The sequence below is a fragment of the Emys orbicularis genome, chromosome 9 (genome assembly GCF_028017835.1).
Source record: "Emys orbicularis isolate rEmyOrb1 chromosome 9, rEmyOrb1.hap1, whole genome shotgun sequence".
Classification (NCBI taxonomy): Eukaryota; Metazoa; Chordata; order Testudines; family Emydidae; genus Emys; species Emys orbicularis.
This window is the reverse complement of record NC_088691.1, coordinates 102,574,445-102,595,264: the sequence shown is the minus strand read 5'-3', so window position 1 is coordinate 102,595,264 and position 20,820 is coordinate 102,574,445. Positions and strand designations below refer to the sequence as shown.

General features: G+C 60.4%; 1 protein-coding gene across 1 annotated transcript; it reads left to right on the top strand.

Moving 5' to 3' along the window:
- Positions 1 to 7,393: 7,393 nt before the first annotated feature.
- ZDHHC19 (zinc finger DHHC-type palmitoyltransferase 19) lies at positions 7,394 to 19,674 on the top strand. The gene is given in 9 exon segments (XM_065410259.1): positions 7,394 to 7,557; positions 9,756 to 9,877; positions 11,539 to 11,678; positions 12,684 to 12,856; positions 14,485 to 14,590; positions 15,614 to 15,699; positions 16,550 to 16,712; positions 17,185 to 17,248; positions 19,571 to 19,674. Coding segments are annotated over 9 exon segments (1,122 nt in total).
- Positions 19,675 to 20,820: the final 1,146 nt, after the last annotated feature.

The following is a 20,820-nucleotide window of genomic DNA, read 5'->3' as shown; positions in this document are numbered from 1 at the left end:
GCCGTGCTGGCCGACCCCAACCCCTCTGGCCTGCCCCAGTTGTGCCAACTGGCCTGACCCACCCCAGCTGGTCCAACCCCCACTGGCCAGCCTGTGCCACCCCTGGCTACGCTGGCTGGCCCTATTCCCAGGCCAGAGGCTGCTCTCCCTCCCATTCCTACGGCAGGGGCTCTGCCCAGGGAACCCGCTCCCCTCGCACTGCTGCGGGGCTCGCCCTGCCTTCCATTTAGCAACAGCGTCTACGGTGCACCAGCCGTCGGGGGCGGAGACGGCACGCTCTCCCCGAGCCTCCCCATGCACGCGGGCTGCCCCCGGCCGCCTGGCATCGCCGCTTCCCCCGAACGTTCGAGAGGTGATGGGTGGGGGGCAGTCATGTGCCCCCCCCCATCACAGCTACGTATCACCTCTGTGCCCCACAATCCCACAAGGAGAGAGCAGGGCTTGGAGAGGGAGGATGCTGGCCCACATCCTCCAACTCCCATCGATTTCGTTTGAAGTTAGGAGACTTGACACCTGTGAGGATCCCAGCGCCTGCCGAGCGGGCCTGGAAAACTTTGGCCTCCCTGGTCCCCAGCAGGAGGACGGTGGGCGCCAGGTGTGACAGCCGTGCACGGGGGGGGGGGGGGGGGGGGTTAAAGCCCTTTTCTCCGAAGCGCTCGGCTCCTGGGGTTAAACAAACAGTTCTGGTTGGAGAAAGGCTGGTTCAGGTCAGTGGCAGCCACAGGTCACAGCTAGGGTTGCCAAGTTTCTAATCGCACAAAACCGAACTCTGTTACCCCCCCCTGCCCCGCCCCTTCCCTTAGGCCCTGCTGCCCGCTCACTCCATCCCTCCTCCCTCTGTCACTCACTCTCCCCTGCTCACTTTCACCCAACTGGGGCAGGAGGTTGGGATGCGGGAGCGGGTGAGGGCTCCAGCTGGGGATGCGGGCTCTGGGGTGGGGCCAGAAATGAGGGGTTCAGGGTGAGGGAGGGGGTTCCAGGCTGGAGCAGGGGGTTGGGGTGCGGGCTCTGGGGTGGGCCAGGGATGAGGGGTTTGGGGTGAAGGAGGGGGCTCCGGGCTGGGGGGTGGAGCTGAGGGGTTCGGAGTGTGGGAGGTGGCACCAGGCTGAGACAGGGGGTTGAGGTGGGTGGGGGGTATGGGCTCTGGGCTGGGGTATGGGCTCCGGGGTCAGGCTATAAATGAGAGATTCAGGGCGTGGGAGGGGGCTCCCGGCTGGCACAGAGGGTGAGGGATGTGGGAGGTACCTCGGGTGTCTCCCTGCCAACAGGACATGTCCCTCAGCTCCTAGGTGGAGGGGCCAGGTGGCTCTGCATGCTGCCTCCACCTACAGGTGCTGCCCCTCCAGCTCCCATTGGCTGTGGTTCCCGGCCAATGGGAGCTGCAGAGCCAGAGCTCGGGGCAGGGACAGCACGTGGCACCCCCCTGGCAGTGCCTCCACCTAGGAGCCGGAGGGACATGTCTCCACTTGTGGGAGCCGCGTGGAGCCGGGTGGGGAGCCTGCCAGCCCCACGCCAACCACACTTTTAACAGCCCAGTCGGCGGTGCTGACCGGAGCCACCAGGGTCCCTTTTCGACTGGGTGTTCCGGTCAAAAACCAGACACCTACCAACCTTAGTCACAGCTCCTGAAGGGAAAAACCGCAGCTACTGATCCAGTTGGACCTGCTGCTGGGCCAGAACGGTCGGCACACGGGGGGCCCGTCTGAGCGTGAGCAAATCGAGTCCACGATGAGAGCAGTGGAGTGGAGGCCCGATGTCTGAGCCCTGCGGGATGCACTCAGAGAGGACTCAGCCGTGCAGCCAGCCTGCACGGCGTAATAGTGACTGTTTCACTCTAAGGGTGCAGAAGAGAAGTGACACATCATCTGCCAGCTCTAGTTACACTCTCTAGATTGTCTGAGCCAAACAGCCCTGCCCAGGGGCTGCGCGATGCCCGTGTTTGTGCCACCAGCCGTTCAGATTGCGTATCATTAGTGAGAACAAACATACCCGTTCTTAGGCCATGCGGCTTTGTGTGTGTGTGTTTCTCAGAGCGAGACGTCCCCATCCAGCTCTTCGACCCGACGGCTTTGTCACAGGGAAGGTTTGGTGGTAAAGTTTGCTGTGTCCGGCTTGGATCCAAAGAGAGCCTAGTGCAGGGTCATGCTGACCAGATCGCTGGTCCCTGAGCGGCGTCTGTCTGCACTCAGATCTCACCAGCCCAGAGAGCTCCATAGCACTGAGCTATCAGCGGGTGTGCAAAAAAATACCTGGGGTCTCTCAGCAAGGAGATGGTCATGTTTTCCTTCACCACTAGAGGGTCCTAATGAGCTACACAAGAGTTTGGATACTTGGGTCAAGGCTACTTCTATCAAAGTACATCTACACTGCAAATCATAGAATATCAGGGTTGGAAGGGACCTTAGGAGGGATCTAGTCCAACCCCCTGCTCAAAGCAGGACCAATCCCCAGACAGATTTTTGCCCCAGATCCCTAAATGGCCTCCTTAAGGATTGAACTTACAACCCTGGGTTTAGCAGGCCAATGCTCAAACCCTGAGCCACAGCCCCCTGGCCTGGATCAGCTGTGGGGCTCTAATTGCAGCATGCTAGACAGTGGCCACCGCTCACCAGCAGCCTCGCCCTTGGCAAGATTTTTGGTGACGTGGGCACAGGAGAGCATTCATTTGTATGTCAAGAGTGGAAAGAGACCACGGGCACCGGAACCTTGATAGAAGAGGGGGGGCACCGGTGCCAGAACCGGGGGGGGGGGAAGAGGGACATGCCCCCTATTTTGTAACATGGGTGTAGTTTGGGGGGGCAGGGGGTAGCATTGCCCCCCCAAAACTGCAAGCCTCAGGCAGGTTCGGAGTGATACCGGCAGGGGCTGCGCTTCATGCTGGCATTGCCCCCCCAAACTGCCCATGCTAAAAGAGGGGTGCATGGCCCCCTAACCTCCCCCCCATTCCAGCACCATTGACGAGACCCTGCAGTCAGATGGGCCTGTGCACAGCTTGGGGACGAAACAGCCGAGGCAGCTATGCCCAATGCCAGGATTTCGCCTTGTGCACAGGCTCTTTGATTAATTTCTTCTGCCACACAAACGCCGGAAATAGGGAAACGTAACAAACGGGCGAGTCCTGAGCTGGGCCGGACGCTGGGCCCGCCTCCCACCAGCAGCTCAAGGGTCCCACAGCAGCAGGGGGACACCAGCTCTACTTGCCCCCTTGCAGCCTTCCCCTGCTGCTCCGGAACATATTTCAGTTTAACCCCCCCACCCCTGGGCCTCACTTATATCTCCCAGCTGGGATTCGGAGCCAATCATTAGCTGGTGGCCTGGATCAGCTGGGGCCCAACACCCGCCTGCTGGGCTGCTCCTTAGGCCAGGGCTTGCTGCTCCTGGCTCTGCAGGGCCTTAAAGGGGCAGCCCCCCTGCTACGGCCCCCGCTGAGATCGGGGAGCTGCACATAAACAGAGCGAGAGACAGACCCTGCTCCCAAAAGCTAAATAGACAAGACAGACAATGAGTGGGGAGGGGAGATGAACTGTCCAGGATCCCACAGCTGGTAAGGGAACCCTGCCTCCAGTCCTAGGCCTGTGTGCCCCCCCCGCGCTGCCTCCCTCTGCTCCCCATCCAGCGCCCTTTCCCTCTGTGTTTGCTGCTTTGTTCCACAGTAGCGGGGGAGGGCCGGCAGGCCAGTGTGAACGTGACTGTTTAGACACAGGATGATTAGAACCCATGTGGCAGCTGGCAGGGAAAGGGTTAACCTTATCCCCAAAGGATGGAGCCCAGCTGACTGCCCTGAGTGCAGAGATCAGGGTTGGGCCAGCCGTGAGTGAGGCCCCCACCTCCCACACAGTACAAAAGGGGTGTGGTGCAGGGGGCTAGCTCTGGCTGTGAGGGGCAGGCAGGTGGGGCTGTAGGCAGGGAGCTAAGAGGAGAATAAGGAAAGGAAAGGGATCTGATCTGATCCATCTTTTATCCTCTTTGGGGCTTGGCTGAAGCTAAGGAGGTGTGAGACAGGTACCTACTGGCTGAGATAAATCAGCTGCCACAGGGAACTTGTGCAGAAGAGTCCGAACGAAGCTGGCTCAGGAGAGCTCTGGCCACTGATGTTAATTTTGAATAAAGTGTGGCCTGCTCAGGAAATTCCAGAAGACTGAAAGAGTGCTCATGTTGTGCCGGTATTCAGAAAGGGCAAGTGGGACGCCCAGGGTAACTAGGCTGGTTAGTGTTATGTTTCAAGGCCCACAGAGAGACATTAGATAAAACCATAACTCCTCTTGCTGGAAGGCTGCAATATAACATGACTTCAGTTCTTAGAATCCAGAACAATGACACAAGCCAAAGCCAGAGAGAGACAAAGCAGGCTGCTCCCTAAAACAGAAAGGCGCAACTCCCCCCACTTTTCTCTAGGCAGGCAGTCTGCAAACAGGCACTGATCGCCTACTTCTCTACAGAGCCCTCTAACCTGGAAGGAGCAGGAAATCCGCTGAAAATTTAAAGTGACGATTGCTATTTTAACACAGTTTTCAATACACGACATCAATCAATCCCGGGGGAAATAATGGAAAAGCTGATACAGGATTTAATCAATATAGAATCAAAGCTAGGAATGCAATGCATGCCAGTCAACGTGGGTTCATGGAAAATAGGTCTTGTCAGACAAACCCAATTGCATTCTTCGGGGAGGTTACAAGTTTGGTGGTTAAAGGTCACTGCATAGGTGTAAGAGACTTAGACTTTTGTGAGGTGTTTGACTCAGCGCCACAGCACATTAACACTCTGCAATATCAACGGAGGACACGGTCAGTGGATTAAGAGCTAGCTAAGTGAGCGATCTCGAAGGACCTGCCACCGGGGAACCCTCATTGCGTGGAGGGGTTTCTAGCGGGTGTCTGCAGCAGGGATCGCGGTACCTTCGTTGATGGTCTGGTGGAAAGTTAAGGGCCTGTGCTGGACTGGAGGTCGGACTAGAGGATTGAATGGTCCCATCTTGCCGTCAGGTCTGAGCCCCACTTTGCCAGGCTCTGGCTGGAGGAATGGCTATTTCTGGCTGACCCACAAGAGGGAGATGGTTCTGGGGGCTTGCACGACTCTCGAGCCCGGCAGAGAGCGTCTGAACTCCCCCGGGGCTGGCACGTTCCTGCCACAACGACCGGGATGATCCCCGTGGCCGTCTCATCCCTAGGGATGCCAGGACCCTGGCTCTCAGGCCTTGTCGAGAGCACAGAGTGAACTCAAGGTCTGTAACGATGCTGCCTCTGGCAGGACACAACTGAGAGTATCGATTCAGGACAAATTGCTTAGAGCAGGGCAGTCACAGCCCAAAGCTGGGTGTCCTTTATTATTAAGGCACCAAACCAGCCAGACAGAGAGGACTTTGGTTTCACCCCACTGGCTAACCATAAGTTATACAAGCAATTCCCTTAGACACTCCAGTTTCCCAGTATCAGCACCAGTGCCACTCGTTATGGGGATGACTGGTTATGAAAACCAATACCCCAGTAAAAGAAAAAAGATTCTCCCAATCCCAAAGGACCAAGCCCCAGACCCAGGTCAAATGATAACTTAGATCTTACCCAAAATACACGCTTATAGCCAATTCTTATTAACTAAAATTTATTAAAAAAGAAAAGAGAGAGAGTTGGTTGAAAGATCAATATACATACAGACTTGAGTTCAATTTCTTGAGGTTCAGATACATAGCAGAGATGGTGAGTTTGTAGTTGCCAAAAGTTATTTTAGAAATAGTCCTTAGGTTATAGTCCAATGTCCATATTCAGTGACTGGGGATCTCAGTTCTTATGGCCTAGGGTTTCCCTTCTTGAAACCCAAAGCAGATCTGAGATGAAGGATGGTGTCCCAGGGTTTTTATACATTTCCAGCAGCCTTTTGGCCTGAGAAAACAATAGGCTTAACTTTGTCTCCCAAACATCCTGGCAATTAGCATAGGGTAATTTATCCATTAAACAGTTCAGATTCAGGTTACCCCATCTTCAAAGAGACATAGAATCAATAATACTATTTCACTCAAGTGTCTTCCTAAATGTTAATACCCCTTTTTTGATCTTTGAATCAAAGCTATAGTAATAGACTTGACTTGTAAGTATTCTCACACTTGCTTCTTATCAAACTGTCTGTACTGAGCTATCTTGATTATCACTTCAAAAGTTTTTTTTCTCTTACTTAATTGGCCTCTCAGAGTTGGTAAGACAACTCCCACCTGTTCATGCTCTCTGTATGTGTGTATATATATCTCCTCAATATATGTTTCACTCTATATGCATCCGAAGAAGTGGGCTGTAGCCCACGAAAGCTTATGCTCTAATAAATTTGTTAGTCTCTAAGGTGCCACAAGTACTCCTGTTCTTTTTGCGGATACAGACTAACACGGCTGCTACTCTGAGACTTGACTTGTTTGCTTACATCACAAGCCCTGAGCAAACAGCTCCCCTTCTATCTCTAACAATGCAGCTGCATTTCAAAGCTCTATTCATTTACAGATCTTCCTAACTAGTCCTTAAAGTTCGGCCACGGGTCAGGTCAGTCTGGGAGGTAATTAACTCTTTCTGGCCCTGTGTCACCTTTCAATGAGAGATTATATTACACTCCTAACGTCACAAGCTCCTAACGCACACCCAGCCTGGGGGCTGACGCTCACCTGAGTCTCCCACTCTGCTCTGGCCCCCTGCTTGTGTCTAGGCTGATGGGGAGGCCCTGTGTGACCGCTGGCACAGCCCAGCCCACATGGCACTGACAGCGGGCGCTGCAGGAGAGGCGGCTGAGGGTCTGTTCTGCCAGCCCGTCGCGGCCCCAAGGCAGCCTCCCTCCCCAGGTGGGCATTGCAGCTCTTACCCTGCCAGATCCGGCAGAGGGGGGGTCGGGCCGGAGCCACGGTCAGGCCTGAATGCTGGTGCCCTCTGCTCCCCAGCCTAGCCATGGCCTCTGGGAGCCAGGGCTGGTACTATCAGTGGAGCAGAGATTGCTGTTTGCTCAGCTGGGTGCTAAAGCCGTGGGTTAGAGCAGGGATCGGTGCCACCCCCCTGGTCCCTGGTTGGGCAAGGAGAGAGCAGCTGGGCTATCGTCCCCCCCCCCCCCCCCCCGAGCTGGCCATGGATCTCCAGGAAATGCTCGGGGCCCCAATGCTGTTGCATGCTGCACCTAGGCAGTGTTTGTGTGTCAGCCAGGAGAAGCCGGGCGGGGGCAGGGAACCCCGCGTTCTGCACGGGGAGGCACTCCAGTGTGTCGTGCTTGGAGCCAGGACTCCTGGGTCCTCTCCCCAGCTCTGCTGCTGATTTCCTGGGAGGCCTGGGGCAAGCTACTCCCTTGCTCCGTGACTCGGTTTCCCCATGGGAAGGGTGGCTAATAACACCCCTTCTGCTGCACCCACCCAAGTCCCTTTCCTGGAGCAATGCGCTCAGTGGGGGTCTCTGGGGCCTTCTCTCTGCCGCCCTCCTGCGGAAGCTGCGGTACTGCCTTGCTTAGGGCTGTCAGCAATGCTGAGATGCTGTTCAAACAGAGCCGCCGGCAGCTCTGGGCCTTTGTGTGTCTCTTCTAAAGGCCACACACTAGTCAGTAAGTCCCACAGTGCTCCTGGGGAGGGACCTGGCACCCCATCCCACCTTACAGAGGGGGAAACTGAGGCACGGAGTGGGGACGAGCCCTGCCCAAGCTCACACAATGAATGGGTGGCGGTTGAACCCTGGAATCCTGACTCTCAGCTCCTCCTGCTGTAACCACTAGACCCCACTCTCCTCCCAGAGCCGGGGATAGAACCCAGGAGTCCTGGCTCCCAGCTTCCCCCTGTTCTAACCACTAAACCCCACTCTCCTCCCAGAGCTGGGAATAGGACCCAGGAGTCCTGGCTCCCAGCCCCCCTGCTCTGACCACTAGACCTCACTCCCCTCTCACATGGCCCCAGTGCACCATTGTGATGTCCCACAGCACCGCGGAGCTCCCTGCGAGGTCAGCGTGTAACCAAGGGAACGGGGTGCCTACATTCTGGGGGGGAGGTTCCGGGGGTCTCGGAGAGCCCTGGCTGTGCGGGGTGCTCACACAGCCACCGCCATGATCCCTGCCAGGCGGGTGCCACGCTGGGTCCTGCCCAGCCTCCTCTCTTCCTTTCACTTCAGCTCCCTCGTGGCCCTGAGCAGCCTGTTCTTCTCCTTCCCGTAAGCAGGGTGGCCGGTTCGAACCCCCACTGGCTCAGCTGCACCAGGGCCTGTAATGGCCGCCCGCCCGTTCCTCCAGGCAGGAATTACAGCTCCTGACTGCTGGGCGTGGGCAGCCGGGACCCCACGGGCGCTTTCCATATGGACAGGTGTTTATCCCGGGGCCCTTAGCCAAAGCCTCTCCCGCTGCTGCCTCCACCCCAGAGGGGGCTGCAATCTGCCCTAAGGCGACCCTTGAACGCGTCCAGGCTGCGGAGTGCTTGGAGCTGCCCCGGGGAGAGGGGGGACGAGGACGAGGTCAATCCCAGATGGGCAGGCACCTTTGTGACCCAGCCCTGCAAACCCCAGTGCCAGGGAGTCACCTGCCCCCGAGCCCCGGCCAGTTATTGACCGACACTTCCTGGAAGCCAGCTCCGCCCAAGCCACAGCTTGGCAGGGGATCAGAGGGGACACAGGGTGATCTGGCCTGGCTGGGACAACGCCTCCCCCTCCGAGATGAGTCACCCGGGGACAAGGGCAGCCGAGCAGGCCCAGCGAGGGCAGAGGGTGTCCGGCTACAGAGAGCGGGTGAGGCCCTGGAGTGCCAGGCCCTGCTGGGCATGGAGAGAGGGCTGGGATGGGCCTGATGGATTTAGCACATGCTCCCCAGCACTTGAGCCCGTCCCCCTGGCAGGCAGAGCAGCTTGTGCTATGGGTCAGAGCCCCCTGGGGTGTCAAGAGGCCCAAGGCCTGTGGGGACCCAGCCGGGTAGGGGAGGGTTCTTCGTTCGCACGGTGTCTGTGTCAGGTTCAGAGCCATGCTGGGGCGGCCCTGCCCGCTGTAGATGGATCTCACTAGCCAGTGCTCAAACCCCCCAGAAGTCAGCATTGAAAGACAGAGCGTTCAGCCTCTGGACCTAGGCCCTTGTGCACCAGCCAGCGCCAATGAACCCCCTGCACAGCTGGGCGGGTTGGCCCCATTTTACAGATGGGGAAACTGAGGCATGGAACCAGAGTGAGGTCAGGGACCGACTCAGACGGCATCAGCACCGGAGGCGGGATTAGAGCTCAGGGCCGCGCTGAGCCCGTCTCTCCCACACACCCACTGAGACTCTAACTTCGCCACGGCAACTATCCCGCCAGCTGGGCAGGGCCGTCCACGCCTGCCAGGGACGGGCCGCAGCAGAGAGGACACGAACCCTGGCGCCCAAACCAGATCAGTCCTTCCCTGAGGGTCAGAAAAGTCTGGGCCCCTTCCCCCCGGTTATTTTCACTGGGTCCGTCTCCACGGCGCCTGGGGGTGCACCTCCCCGCCCGGCACCACAGACGTGTACTCGTGCTTCGTCAGTGCCACGTGGGCTCTCAAGCCCACCCCCACCCCCAGCAGGAGGGGCCGAGCGGGAATGGCTGCCCCACCTCAGGAAGAGGGTCAGGGGTCTGCAGTGGCCACACATGGCCTCTATCTCCCCTTCCTCTGGGTGCCGGCAGATCCCGAGGGTGCAGCCCCCATCCCCAGCCCTGCTGGCGTCTTTCTCTGCCAGCCAAGCACTGAGCAGCTCCCCTTGCTTAGCACCCAGCGCTCGCTGTCTGCAGGCTGCCACCCTCCCCTCTCTTTCGGTTTCAGATGCAGCTGGCTGGCCGTCCACGTATCCCTGGCTTTCCCCCTGGTCGCGGGCATCCTTTTCATCCCAGCCGTGGCCAACCTCCTGCTGGCCAGCTTCACGGACCCCGGGATCCTTCACCGAGGTAACAGGAGCACGGCCCGGGCTCCCGAGGGGAGGGCCAGGCAGCTGGGCCCTGTAGGCAGAGAAGGGACAGCTGGTCTTTGCTGTGAGGGCTCTGCGGTTCTCCCTGGCCCTCCAGCTCCCAGGGTGGGATGCCTCAAGTCACCGTCCGGGGTTTCCCTGGGTCCTGCAGAAGCCTAACCTACGGGCAGGACAGGGACGGGCACCTGACTGCCCCCCAGTGCCCCCCGTTGAGCCGCTCACCTAGCCACGGCTGCACAGACAGAGGCCGGAAGCCAGCAATGAGCAAGTCTGCTTGACACAAATAACGTATTGAATCCCTGGCCTCTGGGAACTTGGGGTTAGAGATGAGGTGCGAGCTCAGATCCTCAAAGCCAGCCCCAGCCACTGGCGCTAGGGCGACTCTTCCGCAGCTGTTAGCAATAGAGGGTCTATGACACGCTGTTGAGCAGTGACATCTACCTCCAGCAGAGGGCAGGATGCACAGATGCATTCTGCCGTTCCCTTCAATAATGAGAGCCACGTTCACCGTGCAATGCTCCGTCTCGGGTGGGCTGGCAGCACCTCCCCACTACCGAATAAGGGCCGTCGTGGGCCTTGCTGCAGCACGGCGGGGCCGGCGTCCTGGCTGCCAGCAATGAGTCAGAAAGAGCAGGAGGGAAAAACCAAAGCAAGAAAGAATCAAAGTAAAGTCCCCTCAGAGGCACACAGCACGTGTGACTGCAGCGGTCTGCACTGAGCGGAACAGAGCGTCCCTAGCCGTACAAGTGCAGGCCGCAGGCACGCAGCTAAACCAGTCACACCCAGCGCAGCTGCTAGTTTCTGCTCCTGTGGCCCAGGGTGGGGAGGGGGGTCTAGACACATCCTGGCCTGGAGGGGGATCTGGTAACCAAGGCTCCCTGAGAACGTGGCCTTTCCCTGGCCCTGGCACCCAGGAGGCCTGGAATGGCTCTGTCCCAAGCTGACTTTTCCAGGGAGGCTGCGCTGGTGCGAGGGGCCAGCCGGGCAGCGCCAGAGGCAGACATGCCCACAGGAACCCACGCAGCCTGGACAGAGGCAGTGCAAGCTCCCCACTAGCCCCAGCCAAGGGCTCAGGCGGGTCTGTCTGGCCCAGCCAGTGCCATTGGTGGTGGGTGTGTGACTGGCATGGCTGTCCCCTAGGAGCCAGGCTGAGGCCCTCCAAACTCCCCACACACCGGCTACAAGGCGGGACGCCTCCGAGTCTCCCAGCCAGCGCTGGTGGATTTCCGTGGCCTTCCACTACAAGCCACTGTCCCCTGCCCTCCAGCATCCTCGCTTCACCCGCCTCCTAGCACCACAGATCTCCTGGCAGCCCCCCTGCCTGGGCCTGGGCCACAGCCGGCTTCTCTAAGGGCTGCCTAGCGCCCCCCACTGGGACAGCAGAGCACCGTGGAGCTGGGAGCTGGGTCCCGGGGCTGGGCAGAGGGTCCAGGGAACAATACACAACCTCCCTTGCCCTCATCGGTGCTTTGCGCTGTACATCAGGGCAGGGTCCTTGTTCCCCGGCGCTGCATGGCTAGCCCAGCTCCGGAGCCTGCTTTGAGCTCCCTGCCCAGCTCCTTATGTGGCTGGTGTCGGGCCAGGCCCTGTCACTGGGAGTCACCCCACAGTCTCACCCCACGCTGTGTCTCCCTGAGCCAGGGGCCGAGGGCCGGGCCGGGTTAGTGATCCAGGCGCTTCGTGTCAAGGAGAGACGCTTCAAGCTGCACTGGTGCCAGAAGTGCCAGTACTACTGCCCGCCACGGACCTTCCACTGCCCCTGGTGCAACGTCTGTGTGGAGGTGAGGCCGGTGGGACTGCGCTCGGTACCCTAGCCCGGGAGCCTGCTAGCCCACCCGTACGCCCGTATACACACGCTGGCACAAACACAGCCACACATGGTCACAAACACAGACCCCTGCACACACAGCTCCACACCACACCCATAAGCCCATATACACACGCTGTCACAAACACAGCCACCCTGCACACGCAGATCTGTACCCGGCCCATGCACCCGTATACACACGCTGTCACAAACACAGCCACCCTGCACACGCAGATCTGTACCCGGCCCATGCACCCGTATACACACGCTGTCACAAACACAGCCACCCTGCACACGCAGATCTGTACCCCACCCATACACCCGTATACACACGCTGTCACAAACACAGCCACCCTGCACACGCAGATCTGTACCCGGCCCATGCACCCGTATACACACGCTGGCACAAACACAGCCACCCTGCACACGCAGATCTGTACCCCACCCATACACCCGTATACACACGCTGTCACAAACACAGACACCCTGCACACACAGATCTGTACCCGGCCCATGCACCCGTATACACACGCTGTCACAAACACAGCCACCCTGCACACGCAGATCTGTACCCGGCCCATGCACCCGTATACACACGCCGGCACAAACACAGCCACCCTGCACACGCAGATCTGTACCCCACCCATACACCTGTATACACACGCCGGCACAAACACAGACACCCTGCACACACAGATCTGTACCCGGCCCATGCACCCGTATACACACGCCGGCACAAACACAGACACCCTGCACACACAGATCTGCAGCTCCCCCACAGACTCACAGTCACGTACACCGCCTGAGCCCTCCCACACCTGTTCCTACTTCCCCATTAGCCGTAGGACAGGCTGGCTCACCGCGGCACTGGGCCAACGGCTGCAGCTGCTCCTGGAGGGGGGCCCCTGGAGGGGGGCCGTGCAGTGGCCCAGCGGGGACGTGGCAGCGCTGATGTCGGGCACTTTCCCTGCACCCCCAGGAGTTCGACCACCACTGTCAGTGGCTGAACAACTGCATTGGCTGCCGCAACTTCCGCTTCTTCTTCCTGTTCGTGGCCTTCCTGTGCGGCTACAACGTGGTGGTTCTGGCTTCCTGCATCACCTACCTGGTGCTCAACTCCCACCAGGCCTATGGCGCCGAGAAGATCTGTGCGTATCCTTGGAGAGACGAGCCAGGGTGTCCCCCTGCCACGGGTCCCTGAGCACCCAGCCCTGGGCGTCCCCCTGCCACGGGTCCCTGAGCACCCAGCCCTGGGCGTCCCCCTGCCACGGGTCCCTGAGCACCCAGCCCTGGGCGTCCCCCTGCCACGGGTCCCTGAGCACCCAGCCCTGAGCGTCCCCCTGCCACGGGTCCCTGAGCACCCAGCCCTGGGCGTCCCCCTGCCACGGGTCCCTGAGCACCCACCCCTGGGTGTCCCCCTGCCACGGGTCCCTGAGCACCCACCCCTGGGCGTCCCCCTGCCACGGGTCCCTGAGCACCCAGCCCTGGGCGTCCCCCTGCCACGGGTCCCTGAGCACCCACCCCTGGGTGTCCCCCTGCCACGGGTCCCTGAGCACCCACCCCTGGGCGCGCAGCTGGCACAGAGCACCCACCCCTGGGTGCGCAGCTGGCACGGAGCACCCACCCCTGGGCGTGCAGCTGGCACGGAGCACCCACCCCTGGGCGCGCAGCTGGCACGGAGCACCCACCCCTGGGCGCGCAGCTGGCACGGAGCACCCACCCCTGGGCGCGCAGCTGGCACGGAGCACCCACCCCTGGGCGCGCAGCTGGCATGGAGCACCCACCCCTGGGCGCGCAGCTGGCACGGAGCACCCACCCCTGGGCGCGCAGCTGGCACGGAGCTCCCACCCCTGGGCGCGCAGCTGGCACGGAGCACCCACCCCTGGGCGCGCAGCTGGCACAGAGCTCCCACCCCTGGGCGCGCAGCTGGCACGGAGCTCCCACCCCTGGGCGCGCAGCTGGCACGGAGCACCCAGCCCTGGGCGCGCAGCTGGCACGGAGCACCCACCCCTGGGCGCGCAGCTGGCACAGAGCTCCCACCCCTGGGCGCGCAGCTGGCACAGAGCACCCACCCCTGGGCGCGCAGCTGGCACGGAGCACCCAGCCCTGGGCGCGCAGCTGGCACGGAGCACCCACCCCTGGGCGCGCAGCTGGCACGGAGCACCCACCCCTGGGCGCGCAGCTGGCACGGAGCACCCACCCCTGGGCGCGCAGCTGGCACAGAGCACCCACCCCTGGGCGTGCAGCTGGCACGGAGCACCCACCCCTGGGCGCGCAGCTGGCACGGAGCACCCACCCCTGGGCGCGCAGCTGGCACGGAGCACCCACCCCTGGGTGCGCAGCTGGCACAGAGCACCCACCCCTGGGCGTGCAGCTGGCACGGAGCACCCACCCCTGGGCGTGCAGCTGGCATGGAGCACCCACCCCTGGGCGCGCAGCTGGCACGGAGCACCCACCCCGGGCGTGCAGCTGGCACGGAGCACCCACCCCTGGGCGTGCAGCTGGCACGGAGCACCCACCCCTGGGTGCACAGCTGGCACGGAGCACCCACCCCTGGGCGCGCAGCTGGCACGGAGCACCCACCCCGGGCGTGCAGCTGGCATGATGCAAACGCACTGAGCTTCACCCCACACAGGCCAGGCCAGGCTCCAGGGGGCTGGGTCTGATCTTTGTGGTCCTTCAGGATGTCACACACGGCTGTGTCCCACACTCAGTGGGAGGGCAGAGGACTCGCCCCTCAGACCTGGCTTTATATCCTTCCCTTACTCTCCTGCTGCCAGCATCATGGTGACCATCCCGGCCGCTCTCTACCTGCTGCCCCTCCAGATCCTGGTGGGATCCCAGGCCAGTTTCATCACCCTGGCTAAACGCACCTATGAGCTCAAGGTATGGGGAGGAGGGAGCCCAGCCTGGGGCTCAGGGCGTGGGAGCAGCAGCTGGTGGCGGTAGAACCAGAGGGTAAAAGCTGCTCCAGGCTCTAGTCATGGGGAATCTGTCCAAGAAAACAATTTGTGTGCGGGCACGCGTGTGTGTGTACATACGTGTGTACATGTGTGTGTGTACATATGTGTGTACGTGTGCATGCATACATGTGCATGCGTATGGTGCATGTGCATGCAAGGGGCCTGATCCTGCAGCTCTGCTGCCTGCACTCCCGCCCCCCCCGCCCCTCTTTCTCATCACTGGGATTCTTGCCTGCTCAGGCCCGCGTCAAAGGCGCCTGTGTGTGAGGCTGGGGGCGCTTCAGGGGGGCTCTGGCTCAGTCCGCTGGGACCGGCTGGGGCGCAGCGGTTGCATAACCAGCCCGGTTGCTCCAGCGCTCGCCAAGCCAAGCGGCTCGTGTGTGTTTTGGCGCGCTCACCCGGCGCCCTTTGCTTTCCCAGCTGTGCGCCCGCCCTGGGAGCCCCTGAGTCTCGCTGGCTCTGAGAGCCGGTGCGTGCGCTGGGGAAGGGGGGCTCGGGGCCAGCCTTGAAGAGACAGCCCTCGCCCTGCAGGGTCCCTTCCAGGCCATCAGCCGCGCCTGGTGGGGACATCAGTGCCGCTGGCTGACGGGCGCACGGGCTGGAGGCTTGGCCTCAGGAGGGGCTAGGCCAGCCATGCTCAGGGCACAGCCCCGGCGGCAGTGGGGCCAGGATGCAGTTGACGGCCACAGTGCAGTGTTAGCGCCTCGGAGGCACGGTCCTGCGGGCGTCGTCCTCGCTCTGACACGCGCCTCCAGCGAAGCATCGTCCTCCCCAGCGGGTTACGCTCTAGCCAGTTCCTGCCTCTGAAACTACAGCCGGTGCAGGTGCCAGCGCTGACCAGCGGAGGGCACCCTGCGTCCCTCCTGTGCCAGAGCCCCGTCCCCTGTGGGGGAGCACTGGTCCAGCGCTCCCCAGCTCACCGCCGTTGGGTCTCTTCTGTCCCTAGCTTCGCGAGGAGGGCAGCGCGAATCCCTTCGACCTGGGATGGGCCAGGAACTGGTACGCGGCCCTGTGTGCCCCACAGGGACCCAAGTGAGTGCGAGGCCCCAGATTAACCCCCCTCCTGTCACAACCCCATGGCTGGAGGACCAGCCGGGCTGCTCCTGGCTGGGGGTGCTGGGGCGAGCTGAGAACGCAGGCGATCGGTTGCAATCCCTAACCCCAGCCCGGGCGGGGACGGGACACACCAGCTATGGGAAGCCCCCGCTCTAAGAATTGTGGAGGCTGGGCCGAGTCATCAACCACCGGTGCCTCCTCCCTGGAATCTTATACATATTCTCTTGCATTAGGGCCTGGGGGCCCCAGTCAGGATCGGGGCCCCGTCGTGCTAGGCGCTGCATAAACATATACGAGGAATTGGTCCCTGTCCCAAAGAGCTTCCAATCTCAGCAGACAAGCACCATCCCGGGGCGGCGGAGGGAGTGGGGGGGACGGGATGTATGAGTGATCGAGGTGGCCGCGTGCACACGTCCCAGGAAAAGTCCCTGGACAGGAGCCGCGCTGTTTGCCGAGGGGCTTTCCCAGTGCTCCATCCCCCCGCCATGCTGTACTGAGCACCGTGCGTTACCGGTGACTCGCCAAGGGGGGATTTCTGCAGGGCAGGGCAGCTCCCAGCTGGCCTTGCTGGGAAACACACACTCGCCTGCACCCTGCTGCCTGGCAGACGATCCTTTGTGGACACCCCGTGGCTCTCTGGCTCCCAGCCTGGGCCGCCCCGGGGCCGTGCTCTGGACTCAGCCCTCACGCAGGGGCCAATTCGCCACCATTCCCAGACCGGCTGGGGTTCCACTATAGTGCGTCCCCGGTTCTAGCTCTGTATCGGCTGGCGCTCTGCTTGTTGTGACCCAGCGGGCATGGGAGCAGCTGCCTTCTGCCCGTCCAGGTACATGGTTAGAGCCGCCGAACCCAAGGCAGCGACCCGCAGGGGCAGGAAGGCCCCCGTGGCCCAGCTCCTTCCCCAGATGTCACGCCTGAACACGGCACCTCCTGGACTCTCATCCCACCGCTGCCCCCAGGAGCTGCCTGGCCAGGGGAGGGCAGCCCAGGTGCGTGGCTACTTGTTCTCTGCCATGGGAAGCCTCCTGCAGGGCAGGGTCCCTGTGGGAGCCACGTCTCACGAGCAGCCTGCCCTGGAGGGGAGGGCTCAGCCGGGGTTACCAGTGGCCACTGGAGGCAGTCCCAGGACTAGCTGCACAGCTCTCTCCTTAATGGACCCTGCGCCCCTTTCCCTGCCCGGAGCGAGGGCAGCTTGGCTCCAGGCCCTGAGCCCAGCACCATAGAACACCCTGGCATTCCCGGCTCCCTGGCCTCAGTCTGGCACCATAGACCCAGGAATGTCTGGAAGCAGCAGCAGCGTCCGTCCCCTCCCAGGTGGGATTTCACCTGCTCCTGAGAGGTGCGGCTGCCCTTAGCCCCCATTGAAGCCACAAGGGGGGGGACATGGGAGAGGTGCCAACGCCAGTGGCGGTGGGCATGTCACTTTCCATTTGCACCTTGGCTCGGTGCGTCTCTCTGCAGGCTGGCGCCAAGGGGACCTGGTGGCCGGCAAGCCCAGAGAGGAAGACGAACGTGGCGATGACAGGTGAGCAGAACCTCCCAGATCGCTCCCCGGTCTCACCCAGCGTGGCACCCCCAGAGCCCTGCTTTCCTCCTGTCTTAGCTCTGGGGCTTCACAAAGTCCAGGGGTAAAATCTCTTTCCCCCCCCGAAATCAATGGCAAAACTCCCATTGACTTCAGTGGGGGCCAGAATCTCCAAGCACTTTACAAAGGAGGGCAGTATCTTCATCCCCATGGTACAGCAGGGAAACTGAGGCACGGAGAGGGGAAGTGACGTATCAAAGGTTCCCAACAGGCCAATGGCAGAGCTGGGAATCGAACCTATGTCTCCCAGTCCACTGGTCCATCCCCTAGGCCACATGACTCGCCTTTTGTACCCCTGAGGCTTTTCCTTTGCCATTCGGGCAGTAAGACTGGTGGGAGGTTGTGACAGAGACGGGAAAAGTCCCAGCCAACAATGCAGAGGCCGAGATTTTCGTGTTAAAAGGAAAAGACTCGCCAGGCATGCCGGAGGCTTCGCTGTGTCTCTTTTCCACTGGCGACATGTGAGTAGCTGTCATGAGCCTTGGAGGAAGGTTCGTCAGCTCCGTTCATGGCCGGGCTGGTCGGCATTTTCCGCGTTTTGATTTCTTGCTGCAGTTGTTGGCATTTCAGCAACCGCAATGCAAAACATCAATACAAACGTTCAGAGCAATGCGTGGAGCTTCTCCCCCACCGCTAGCGCTGGCCGATGCGGTTCCATCCTGGGAAACACTTTGTCACACACTTCGAAACAGACTGAAAACCCTTTCAATGAATTGGACGATCTTCACAGAACTGTTTGCTGTTTTCTTCTCCCGGCTCCAACTCGCAGATTGAGAGGCCAGAAGGGACAATTGTGCTCATCTAATGTGACGTCCTGCATAGCACAGGACAGAAACACTCACCCAATGAAAAACTGAAATCTATTTTAACAAGAACAGATTTAGAGTTAATTCAGATCCCACCCCACCCACGTTTCCTGCCATTTTTGAGAGGTTTACAATCACAGTTAACTATTTTTAAATGTTTCTGCTCCCCTGTTGCTGTGTGAAGGACTCACACAATCAGCAGGGAAAAGGAAATCTGACTAAATAAGCTATAAAGGGGAAGTGGTGAAAATGACATATAAAGGAAACTGACAAATTAAAGAGAAATATTTTTTCTCTTTAAATTTTGGTCACCTTCAGGGGCTTTCGGTAGCAATGACGGGAGGAAAATGTGCAGGCAGAAAGGTGATTGTTAAGTTGACGTCACTCTGAAAGCATTTAAAGGCGGCAAAACACCAACATACGTTTAACAGATGGATCGTGGTTTTATACATTACTGGGTGGAATGTGCCATTTGGAGACATCCCATTTGAAATCCATTTGCCGTGGGAAAACACGGAATTTGTGTTTTTACAGAGAATCTTTAGCTTTTACATTTTGTGAGGGAAAAAAACCAGACAGTAGGCCCCCGTTTTTCCGAGCCTCCATTATCCAGCTCTCCGGATTAACCTAACCAGGACTGACTGCCCGTGCCCTGCCACCTGGGGCTCCCAGCCAGCGCCCTGCCACCCAGGGCTTGGGCTGTCAGCCCCGGTTCAGGTCATACGGAGCGCCAGATAATGGAGACTCGGCGAAACGGGGTTCTGCGGCATATCAATAAACCATGGTGCTCCACCGATAGATACCTGGACATATTGTGACTGGGGAAACTAACGTTCAGCCTTTCGTTTTAATTGCGGAAAAACACGGCTTTTTATGGCTTTTTATCGGAGAACTTTGAGCTCCCTGCTTTCGTAGAACTCCTCTCAGCGCTGCACGCATCTGTATACAAAGCAAAGGGGTGACCAAGACTGTGACTTAGCATGAAACCACCCGACAGTCCCAGAAAGGATGGCCTTGATCCGTGCATGATCCTGCGTGCAGCTGCTCCAGCCAGGTCTCAGAAGGGTTCCAGGCCCCGTGCGCCCGGCTCGGCCTGTTGGTGAAAGGCTATGTTCTGAACATGAACCGACCTGCCCCTCCCCTGCGGAGGAAGGGGTGCAGGGCCTGCCACAGATGGGCACCGACAGCCTTGACCAGGTGCTCAGCAGAGCTGGGAAGCAGGCCCCTGAGTGCTGAGCCCTAGCAAACCTGGCCCTGAGCGCTCGGGAAACCCAGGCCCTAAGGGACTTGTCGAAGACCATGCAGGGGATGGGTGGCAGAGCGGGGACTAGAATTCAGCCCTGCTCTGTTAGCAGGAGCAGCCTTCTTTTGCTGATGGCCGTGGCCTCTCCAGGGGACCAGCGGGAGCTGCTCCTCGCTAGGACTTATTGTTCCACTTTCTCCTCTCCGGTCCCAGGCACGGCGGATGGCGGAGGAGGCGCACACTGGAAATCCCAAATACACAGCAGCAGCAGAGCGGTCTCGCCCATGGCCGCGCTCCTTTCAGTGTCTGACATTTAAAGGGACCCCTGACGGCAGCTCCTGGTTTATTCCAGGTACAAAGGTTCCCCGAGAGAAAACCCTGGACAAACTGATGAATAAAGTTTCTATCCCCAAGCGCTTTCGGTCCATGTCTCAGCGGCTAAGACCTCAGAATGATGGGCATTTTGGTGCTGGCCTGTAGGGGGCAGCACCCCTCTGCTGGTGCCCTGCCCGGCTTCTGCCTGCCTAGACGCCCCCCTTGTGCATGCAAGCCCTGGTTGGGGGGTGCATTTGGCAGGGCGATGCTAGAGGGCGAGGGACGGAGCTGGGCACGTGATGGGAAAATCAGCTCGAAATTTGTTATGTCAATTATTCAAGCAGGGCAAAATTCAGCCTCCCCCGCCACTCCTCACCAGGTGGGTGCCCGGTTCCCTGGCAGCTAGTGCGTGGCACTGCTCTGATTGGCACACCTCATGTCTCGCTCACAGGCAGCACAGCCAGCCCCAGGGCAGGGGCGGGGTTGGACCAGGTGGGCAGAGAGACTGGCTTGAGTCACGTATCTGCCACTCCTCTCTGGCTGAATGGGGCTGGGGGGGCCGAAGGGGGGGGATGGCGCCATCAACCACCTAGGGCAGAGATGGGGGCAGCCGTAGCTGGCCCAGCGAGGCCAGGAGCGACCCAGTCGCTGGTGCCCCGGGCTGAGACGTTGCGGGGAGCGTGCAACAGCTTGCACGGCTTCCACCCGTTCATCGGAATGGTTCTGCTCCTGGCTCTGGGTTTCATTTCCCTCCCCGCGGGGCTATAATTAAACTGGCGCCTCATTGGCGTGGGCTGTGGCGCCAGCACTGGAGCTGGGCTGAAGATCTCGTGGCAGCAGGTGCCGCTCCACCGGGCCCGCTCCACAGGCCCGGGCGCAGTCCCGAAGCAGCGGCCTGACAGTGCATGGGACGCTGTGGGCCCCAGAGAGCCGTGCTCCGTAGGAACGACACGGGAGCCAACCAGAACCTGGCTGCCCATTAACTCAACATGTGTCCCATGGGCCGAAGGGTGGCAAAACGTCCATCCCTCCGAGTGGCCCTGCGCAGGAAGGGCAGCTAGCTGGAGAGGCTGTTCTTCCACACGCGGGGACCCGCTGGGCCTCACACCCACAGGGCCCGATTCTGGGCAGATCCCTGGAGCTGGGAA